Source organism: Macadamia integrifolia, unplaced genomic scaffold, assembly GCF_013358625.1.
Source record: "Macadamia integrifolia cultivar HAES 741 unplaced genomic scaffold, SCU_Mint_v3 scaffold2907, whole genome shotgun sequence".
Lineage (NCBI taxonomy): Eukaryota > Viridiplantae > Streptophyta > Magnoliopsida > Proteales > Proteaceae > Macadamia > Macadamia integrifolia.
In genome coordinates this window covers 23,843-34,734 of record NW_024869049.1, presented here as the reverse complement: position 1 = coordinate 34,734, position 10,892 = coordinate 23,843, and the positions used below count along the sequence as shown (strand labels likewise).

At 42.1% G+C, this 10,892-nt stretch overlaps 1 protein-coding gene across 1 annotated transcript; it reads left to right on the top strand.

Annotated features, from left to right (window-relative positions):
* Positions 1-661: 661 nt before the first annotated feature.
* LOC122067441 (LOB domain-containing protein 41-like) lies at positions 662-1,999 on the top strand. The gene is made up of 2 exons (XM_042631299.1): positions 662-969; positions 1,055-1,999. Exons 1-2 carry the CDS (start codon positions 780-782, stop codon positions 1,714-1,716), a joined length of 852 nt encoding a protein of 283 aa, XP_042487233.1. The 5' UTR covers positions 662-779; the 3' UTR covers positions 1,717-1,999.
* The last annotated feature ends 8,893 nt before the right edge of the window (positions 2,000-10,892 follow it).

Below are 10,892 nucleotides of genomic sequence, written 5' to 3'. Positions count from 1 at the left end.
GACCATAGATTTAGTTCTCAGTATCGGTACTGATATCGATCTCTATTAATACTAGTTCGAATATTGGAGAGGATCAGTGCGTATCAGTCACTTTTACCCCTTGTTTTTCAAAAAAAGTACATTTTTTTATACTATTTTACCTCTAAAATGATATGGATAATCGGTCTGGATCGGAGATCGATCTTAACCACTATCGATATGACACAATCAATACGATCAATACGATTTTGATACTTAAAACCATGTAAAAGATGAACTCAAACTGAATTGAAACAAGCTCGATAAAATATCAATATAAGAAATCAAATCAAATCCAACTGAAACCAAAATTTCTTTCTTATTGGATTTGATTTAACCATTTTCACATCGAAACTGACTCAATCTAAATTGAAACCAGACCGACCCGACCACTTTGACTCAGGCTTGTTGTTCAAGTAACAATGGCAGATAGGTGTAATTAACGGCAAGTAAGAGGTTGTATATGAAAAAAAATGGTGTAGAAATAGTGGAGGGTACTTTTCCCTAAACCCGGGGAGGACCACTTATAACAAAACCAGGTTCTACTCTCTCCACTCTACCGCTATTTTGGAAACCGCTGCGGCCACCCACGTACAAAACAAAACCCACCGCTTTTATCTCTCACAAATCACAATCCAATCACCCACTTCCCACATAAATACATTCCCCCCCTATTCCTCTCTCCCTCAAACCTCCCCTTTCTTTCTCGTCCCCATCAGATTCATTCAAACCCCCATTTTCTAGCAGAAGAAGCAGCAAAGATGAGGATGAGCTGTAATGGATGTAGAGTCCTCCGGAAAGGTTGCAGCGAGAATTGCAGCATCAGACCTTGCTTGCAGTGGATCAAAAACCCTGAATCCCAAGCCAATGCCACTGTCTTCCTTGCCAAGTTCTATGGCCGTGCTGGGCTCATGAACCTCATTAATGCCGGCCCTGAACACCTCCGTCCTGGTAAGTGGCAACTACCCTCTCTCTCTCTCTCTAGATTAATTTTAATTTCGCTTTGCTCAACTGTTTTGCAATTGATTGATTGCAGCGATATTCAGGTCTCTTCTCTACGAAGCTTGTGGGAGGATAGTGAATCCAATTTATGGTTCAGTTGGGTTACTCTGGTCTGGAAGCTGGCAGCTCTGCCAAACCGCAGTTGAAGCGGTTCTGAAAGGCGAACCGGTTATTCAAATCTCCTCTGAAGCAGCGATAAACCCAAGCCCTCCCATGAAAGTGTCCGATATACGGCACGTCTCCAAGGATGAGAACTCTGCTGCTTCTCAAGAACTTCACAAGGTCAAGAACCGGAGGTTCAAACGTTCTTCAGTCAAGCCGAAGGCCAAACTCGGTCTGGCCGCCGAGTTTATATCCGAACCGGTCGTTACCGACCATGAAAATATCTTCAACCGTGCGTCCAGCAATGATCACGAGTCGACTGGGAGTCATCAGACGGAGTTGAATGTGGAAAGAGACGGAGACAGCAGAGAGACAGAGAGTATGTTCTCCGTTGAGACGGTGGAGCCGTCGCTTGTGAGCCAAGCCGTTAAATCCTCCGATGAGAGCGAGGTTGAATTGGAACTTACCCTCGGCTTCGAGCCTGTTCACCGCACTGGTACTAGCCCAGTGGGCCCCAATATGAGACGTGGTGATATGAATGGTTACAGTGGTGACAGATGTAAGATGGAGCTGAGCCTTGAAAATCTGGCATGAGTCGTGAATCGTGATGCCTTTTGCTTCTCTTACCGTGAGGAGAGAGACACCAGTTTTGCCGGATTTTTTATTTTTTATTTTTAGTTTTCTTCCTATGTGTCTTCTGTGCATAAATCTATAAAATTAGATATGGGAAAAAGAGCTGTCCAGAGGGCTGTCCTACATAAAACCAGTTCCCATTAGATATATAGAGGGATAGAATAGGATTTTTTCATATCTTCTTTTCTTTATTTTATACAAGAGATGTAATCAACTTCATAGTTATGACTTTCCTTATCATTAATCCACCGGGTTATTAAAATTTATTTATTTATAAAAATATAATAAAAAAATTAATAACTTATTTATTTTAGAGAGGGTTCTCTAAAAAGCAGCGTAGCATGATCGTGCAACCTCCTTGAGCTTTGTGCCTAAGCGATTTTGGCCATTGGATACATCAAACATCTTATTGTGTCATAATTTAATCCTCCTAAAAGATAACGTAGCCTGTGGGATCAATAAAACAATAGGGTGACATTGAAGGTGGTGGATTCTTTGCAATGAGGTGTAATAAGCATTCTGCCATTGAGAGTATCTGGACACACATCTCAAGGGTATCTCAATTATTGGATTGGACCAAATTTTGCAAGTTTAATCCAGTACAACATGTAGGGTGGTCAATCGGATGCTGATTGGATTATAAAAGTATTTTTAATTGAACTTTAAACGTGTTCGGCTGAACAAGAAGTCCCTAATTGGATGGTTTTAAACGGTACCAATAATGGAGGCCGGATTCACGTGAACCCCTGGTCTGAATATTTAGCATATCCATTAAATAAAAAGATCTTGGATTCTAGCTATTTGAGATCAGAAGCGTATGAGAACATATCTTGAAAAAAGTCGGCAATACATTTATTAATCGAGCCGAGCTGTTTTGGATTTTAAATAGTTGACCCAGCTGGGTCCATAATTAACACTAAAATATTTTGAATGGTACGGTAAAAAAATAGAAGAGGAAAAAAAATAGAAAACGAATGGTACATGTTTTAAATGTGTAGATTTTAAATAAATGAGATAAAAAAAAACAGTAATATTCATATAAATTAAGAAATTATTATATGAATACTTATATCTAATGTTCAAAACAACTACTGTATTCAACATTAATGCATATATATCTCATGTCTTATTATAAATTTATGACATATAATTGAATATCATCCAACATCAATTCTAAATTCATACATCACACATGTCCAAGTTTTATTGAGTAATGTGGCTTGGCAATGATGTTGTTCATTCTTGTCAATATAGTCAACACACTCTTGGAGTAATGTATGTTCAGTTGAGTTGGGAATCATCACTTTAGAAACATTTTTCAACAAATGCATTAATTTGTATCTCAATTTCGAGGTTCATACATTGATATTGAGTTGAAGGTGACATCATAAGAAATATATAAGTTACCTTCAAGTCGGTGAAAGAATTAGGTTAATCAGAGTTCAGGAGAGAGATATGGTCAATTAAGTAGACATTAAGTTCAACAAGTTAAGTCTTAAAAAAGGCCAAAAAACGGGAACGTGTTTAAACGCATTTTAAACTTGTTCAGAATGGAAATGCTTGCCGTTTGTAATTTTTTCAAGTATTTTTGGGAAGCATACGAAAAAATGTGTTTTAAACGGTAAAAAACGAGAATGTATTTAAAACCGAGTTTTAAACGCGATTTTGCTAACAGTGGTTGGGTCTACTATGCTGGCCTTGAAATTGACACCCCTAAATTAACATGTGCCTGTAATGACTAAACTCTCTCTATTACTCTGTGGCTACTTTGGCTTTACCAAGGAAAGCAAGGGAAGGAGACGAGCGGTGACATAAGGGCGGATAAGGGTTGATGTCTTTGGCCCGCTAAGTTTGTCATGAACTCAACCCTAAATTTCTTACCCTGACTTTTGGCACGAACCGATTGATATTAACCTTGATTGTGACCCTGATGTTAATCCTGATTTTCAACTTAATTTTAGAGATTGTTTTGACAATTGATAGCTCAATAACCCTAACCATTTAAGTATATATTGTATCATTATCTTAACCTTGGTTGTGACCCTGATGTTAATCCTGATTTTCAACCTAATTTTAGAGATTGTTTTGACAATTGATAGCTCAATAACCCTAACCATTTAAGTATATATTGTATCATTGTCTTCTTCTCTTCTTTTTGGAAGAAAGTAAAGAAACGAAATTCTGATTCCCAACCTCTGCGCCCGACTTTCTCATTATTTCTAAAGAGAACACGCCCTTTTTCGGTGGGACCCTGTGAGTGTGAGCGAGAGTCTCTTTCAAGGGCTGCTTCTTATCTCAAGCTCTCTGTTTGCTTCTGGAAAGTGTCTCTCTTACACCTCATTTATGATTCTTATATTCACCAAACTCTGCTCTTGTCTTGCTTCTCCATCATGTTGGTCTTCTTGTTTCTTTCAGAAGCCCAGATCAGAGGACGTCGAGCCAGGTCTTGGCCCAAGCTCAGTACCATTTCCTTTCTCAAATATATCTGCTACAGAGAGATTCAGAGACGAAAACAGATAAAAAAAAATTGGATTTTTTTATGGGAGAGCTCAAATTTTTGTTTTTGCTGATCGATGATCGTGAGCCACTGAAGGTGGGTTTGGGATATTTATTTAATCCAACAGAGAGAGAGAGAGAGAGAGAGAGAGAGAGAGAGAGAGAGGCCAAAGCAGTGGGGTTTGGAAAGATTCCCTTGAAAAGTTTGTGCTTAACTACGAGCTACCATCTGTTTAACTTATCTCATGTCTTCGTTCTTGCTTGAATCAGTTCATGGGATTTGATTTGGACCATGTTGGTCATTCGGTTGAGTTTCTTCAGCCGTTGTATTTTGCGAATCTATGTTACAAAGTCATTTACTAAATATTGAGATGTCATTTTCTTCTCTTAATTCAATTTCCTTCCGATACTGCAGATCCCTCATTTGGTTACATAGATGGATGTGTTTGCTCTGTTCTATCCAAAAACAAGATGGATTTGCTTTTCTAAAATTTTAAACAATAGTATGGAGTGGTATTAGTACGTTCGTATTGTGATCCTATTTTCACTTTCTTTTAATATTAATCGTTTATTTAATATTAGATTAATTTAAATCATCTATTATTTTTTTAAATTATAACTGATTCCTATTTTTTAGGGTGGAAATATGACGGACATGGTTACTTAACTGGTCTAATATTTTTTTTGTATAAATAAAAAAATAAAAATCCAATATAAGCGGACTCCTTCGATTCTGCTGGGAAATCTCAATTCTCTCTCTCTCTCTCTCTCTCTCTCTCTCTCTCTCTCGCTTTGCTCTCAAAATAGGATGAGGTAAGAAAGAAATCAATATAAATATTTTCAGGCACTGAGTGTAATACCCTACTTCTTAAACCCGGTCTGATTACACGGTTGACCCGATCTAACCATGCAGGACCCGAATCGGAGAGGGTTAAGGCAGGTTCCTTATGGACCATGATGGCAAGGGTGACTTTGAACACCGGCTGGCCAGACAAGTCCGAGTCAATGCCAGAGGAGACGGGTGTACCTAAGCCGTGTACATGCACATATCATAAGGCCATGTGCGGATGAAACAGGTACATAGCCGTATCTTAAAGCGCATACGTATATTATATCTTATGCTAAGAGTGAGATTCGTGCCGAGAGTCGAATTCCATCAAAATCCCACTTGGTGACCAATTTTTGGCCCTCAGGTGGGCGGTCATAGGTGGGCGTATGAGTGATCCACCCATGAGGTTACAAGATGTTTTAAAAAGTATAAATAGCTATCATTATGTTTTTCCTTTTTCTCATTTATGACACTCGGGCGTTTGGTGAGGAGTAAAGAGAAGAGAGAAAAGAAGGGAAAGAAGAGGAAAAGGGAAGGAAGAGGAAGAAGAAATGGATTTCAGTGGCGCCAAGGTTTGATCTTCCCATTCCGATGCCGGAAAAGTGATCTCCAACACGAGATCTACGTTTAGAGGTGAGCAAAGGCTATATTCCCTAAACTTTCACCATACCCAAGTAAAACCCTTGATTTGGGTAGAGTTCCTTGAGATCTTGTAAATCCCACTTGAGATGATGAATCTAAAGTTTGATAGATGGTCTATGTGTTGATTTTGAAGGATTTGAAGAAGTGTTTACAAGGTTGGAGAAGCATTGGTGATTTCTTGAGCTAAGAAGTGATTTTGGGGTTTTGAAAGAGTTATTAAGCAAAGAAGGTAAGATGGCTTCTCGATCCTTAAATCTAACTTAGATCTAGGTTAGAACTGTCTTATGAGACCTTGAATGTGTGAAGAATGGATTTAGAAAAGCTCCATTTGATTCCCCAAAGGTTGGGGGAAGTTTGGGGAAAAATGGCACTTTCCCGCCAAGATCGGTGGGCCAAATGGCCCGTCGGAGGGCACCCCCCTGAGAGGGCAGACCCTCGGGCCAAATCGATGGGCCCAACCGGTGGGCCAACCTACGGGCCGACCTGCCAGTCGGTCATGACCGGTGGGTCTGACTGGTGGGTCATGACAGGTGGGCTGTCCGACCCACCCGAGAGGCTCCCAACGTGATTTTTACGTCCGAACTGACCCAAAACGGACGTGCAACTTCTTTTAGGATTCTAAACATGATTTTGTCATTGGATCGTGTTAATTTTGATCCCAAGGTGGTGAAATACAAACCTCGGTCACTTATGATAGGTTCACCAAATCTTACGTTTCTCGCACCGGATCTCACCCGTACCAGGCGTGAGTCTTTGTACACTGCAGGTAAGTGGGGAGAGGACGTTTGGCCTTATGTTAAGGATTGTTTGGCATTCATTTAATTGTATCTAGACTAGTCATGTCATCATGCGAATTATGTGTAACTTAGCCATCCTCATATTATTATGACTTGTGTGTTGTGTTTATTGTCTTAATGTCAAATGATGATGTGAATATGTGATGAATGATGAAATCATTGTGCATAATGCATTAGTAGACTAGATGCCGTAGTCAGCTTGGAAACGAGTGCATTGGTGGCCCGTGGAATGGGACGCAGAGGTACTATGCAATCGTACTATGTCATATAGGAGCATACGGTGTAGAATTATCATCTTCCCGTGCTACGACCCTTCCCAACAGGGGTTGAGGTGTTGGGTTATCATTTGGGGGGAAGCAGTGGTCGCGGTTGTTTGGTCACTGTGGTGGTTAGACATACGCCCGACTGGTCATTAGGATAGTCGGCAACCCCAGTGGTATATTCAAGAGGGTCAATCGTACTGCTTTTAAATTGCTGGAGTCAGCACCTTTAATTTCTATCATTTATTTTATGTTGAGAGCTGGTGGTTGGTATGTTTTACTTTTTCGAGTACTCACCGTGGGCCTTCTTCGATAGCCCTATAGGCATATCGCGGCATGGAGTTCGCAGCTCGTACCCGGAGTATACGCGCACTGTGGTTGTAGTAGCACTAAACCAAGGACTTAGTAATGTTGTTTAAATGGATGTGAATTAAAATGAATTGCATAGCATCTAGTGCATATGGTTGTGATTAGTTATATGGACTGCTGTGTGGTCCTTCTTTTCACTTACTGAGCTAGTGAGCTCATCCCACGTGTGTCCCTCTTTTAGATGATTTTACAGGTCATCAACCTGAAGAGCACGGGTGGGGCCCCACAGTTGAATTCCCTGAAGAGGATTGGTGGGTCCCCGAGGAATTAGAGCACGGCACGGATTGCTCGTGTGAGGGCTGTGTTGCGGGACCGTAGCTTTGATACCGAGCTGAGCTTACTGTTGATACCGAGCTGAGCTCTTCTTCTGATACCGAGCTGAGCTCTACCTTTTGATATCGAGCTGAGCCTTACCTTTGATGCCGAGCTGAGCTCTACTTTGATACCGAGCTGAGTTGTTCCCTTTGTGTTTTTAATGATCCCTTTTGTGTACTTGATAGGTAAATTGTATTCTTTTGTGTAAATATCATGCCTGCGGGCCCACATGTACTTAACTATGTATTACAATTTGGGTATCAAGTATAATGAGAATATTTACAGATAAATTTAAGCCTTCCGTTGAACTGATGAATACTTTCTTAGTTGTGTGTATGCTGTGGTTGGATACTGTATCAGATGATTCTAGTAGGTTTGGGTTAACCAGTGTTAACCTGGTCACCGGTCCGGTTCTGTGTGAACGGGGTGTGACAACGGTGGTATCAGAGTGTGATGTCATTTTTCACTCACAACATACCATTAGACCCCATAGAATCTATAATAGGAAATGGGATTGGGTTCATGTAAAAACTTTAAAGAGATAAAAGCCGAAGAAAGAAAGTAATAAAAATGGTTGCATTTAGATACTGCATTCATGACATGTGCGAGAGAAAATGAAAGGTTAATTAATTGATGTCATAACCCATCGGGTATGAGTTTGACAAAATTTCGGCAGCATAACGGCGTAAAACAAGATTTCCAAAAATTTTCGCACAAACACCTGATAAACAACAGATATATATCAATAATTATAATTAACAAAAGACACCACAACTAAACTACACAGGTATTCAAACATACAAACTCATCACAAACCACCATCAAAACACCTCATCCCACAAATAAGTCCAATTATAGAGAAAGTACAAAGAATAAGAAAAGAAAAAAAAAATACAACAAGATCAACAAAATGAAACAGGTGAGAAGCTGGTGTGGACGAGCTAAGTCCTCACTGGTCATCGTCATCGTCATCGTCCAATACTACTACGTTCACCTGAGGTCTAGAGTTAACGTTGAGTCGATGGTCGTAGTAGTCAAACCTCGAGTTCACCAGTTGTACATCCCTCCGAAGTCGGCCAAAATCTGCTGAAATGGCATTGGCCGTTGTATCCAAGTCCTGGCCCAGTCTGAGAAAGGAATTCTCCAAAGTAGCCTGCCTCTCAAGGATGCATTCCTCCCTAAAAGCACTCTCCTCCAGTCTTCTTAATAGCTGATCTTGCCCGTCCTTCAAAGCCCTCATAGTAGACATCATGCCCTCAAAATCATATGCACCACTCTTAGGTGGTGGGGCTTTATGCTGTGGGACTACAGCTCTAGTGAAGCCAGGATCAGCACCTCTCGACTCATAAGGCACCTCCTCAATGATGTCCTCATCCATAAAATCCTCCTGCCCATCCTGAGGAACATAGTCCTCATCCTCCTCACTAGAATCCTCCTCCATGGGAACATCCTCCCTAGGGGCAGCCCTCCTATCCCTACCTCTATGAGCTCCTGCTTTCTGAGGTACATCCATAAGAGTGTGGAGACCCATCCTCAATAGATTCCCCCTATCAAACTTATTTGCTGGAGTCTTCCCCTCCTCACCACTCAGGTCCACCCCAAAGAACTCAAAGATCCTGGTGAGGATCCTGCCATATGGAAATCCTCTGTCCTCGGGGTGTGAAGTATGGTACTCCATTGTCTTGAGGATGACGTAAGGCAAGCACAAGCGCTCGGCACCTCCCTCTAAGGCTGTATAGATGCAGTAAGCTAAGAAGGCCGCCATAAAGCCCACCTGGTTCCGATGACCTCCTCTGGGGAGCAAGTTGAACTGGACCAAACGGGCAAACACATGAACCTCCGGGTAAAATGACGTCTCGGAATCCGGACGCGCACTGCTGCCACAGATGGTCTCATAGATGTGGTCCGGTGTCTCCAAACTCATTAACGGGCCTATGGGCTTACTCCTGGGAGGGCTGTAGAAACGGTGCCCAGCTGAAGAGATACCCAAAATACTAGTCCTGTATTTTTTGGAATTAAGTTGCGGTTAGTTGCAAACTATCATACGCTATAATACCCTGCGTGTTGGCATATAATTATGTGCCGATATCAATTCTATGGTGTTTAACCAATGTAGTGTATGATATGTTTCAGGTACAGGGATAAGATGGTACGCACTAGATCCGGTAGCAATGCACGAGGTACCTCGCGTGGTCCTCGTCCGATCGGTCGACCACCGAATCCCAGAAGGTCCCACTCTATGGGGCAAACCTCACTTTCACAACCTCCAGAGACCTTTGGTCAGGGTGGGGCACAAGAGGACCCACCTATGACTGCACTTTCGAACCCTCCACCGGTTATTACTCCGGGGGATGTTGCTACCATAATTTAGCAGTCACAATAGGCTTTCCAGCAGCAAATGCTTCAGCAACAGCAAGCATTTATGACTGCTATTCAGCAACAATTGGACCTTTCTCAATCAGGTCAACCTCCCCAGATACTTACTCCACAGGACCTTCCTGTAGGGTCCAGTACAAGGCCACAAGTGGGAGGTACACCTCCATTTCCACCATTTAGTATTCCTCCGTATGGGGTGCCCCCTCCATACTCTTACTATCCAGCTTATGCTCCTAATTACCTGTCGATGAATAATACGTCAAAGGTAGTGGAGTCATTCAAGAGGAACTTGCCACCTGTATTCTCTAAGGTAGGGAGTGATCCTCTGGAACCGGACTAGTGGATCTAAGAGCTGGAGAAAATATTTGAGGTGATTGAGTGCACTGATGCACAGAAGCTCATTTGTGCGGGGTTGCAACTCAAGAAGGAGGCCAACTCTTGGTGGCAAGCCTCTAAGCCCATATTGTTGGCCGCCCATCCGGAACCCACCTGGGAACAGTTCAAAGAGTTGTTCTTGGACAATCATTACCCACGTAGCTTCAGAGACCGCAAAGAGATGGAATTTATGGCCTTAACTCAAGGAGGTAAGACTATCCTTGAGTATCAACAACAGTTTGAGAGCTTGTTCCATTTTTCTCCTAGGCATATGAGGACAGCTGAAGAAAATGGTGCAAGATTTTTGAAGGGCCTAAAGGCATCCATTGGGTCTATACTTGAGGTCTTAGACTTGACAGACTATGGCCAGATTGTGCAGAAGGCCAAGACTATAGAAGATAAGCGGAAGGGAGAATAGTCCCTCATACCTGGACTATGGAAGAGAACAAACCCATTTCCGGATATGGGCAACTCCTCCAAGGCATACCGTGGGTCGTACAGTTCTGGGCCTACGTATAGGCAGCCCTATAGGCCATCTGACTACCCTCCTAGACCAGCTGGTGGTTCGGGCTCTACATCTTTTCGCCCGAACACTAGTGAGGTACCTACAGTTCCAAGGCCGCCCCGAGCTCCATCTTCAACGGGTCAAGTGCAGAGGGGCCCCGCCCCAGTTTTGAC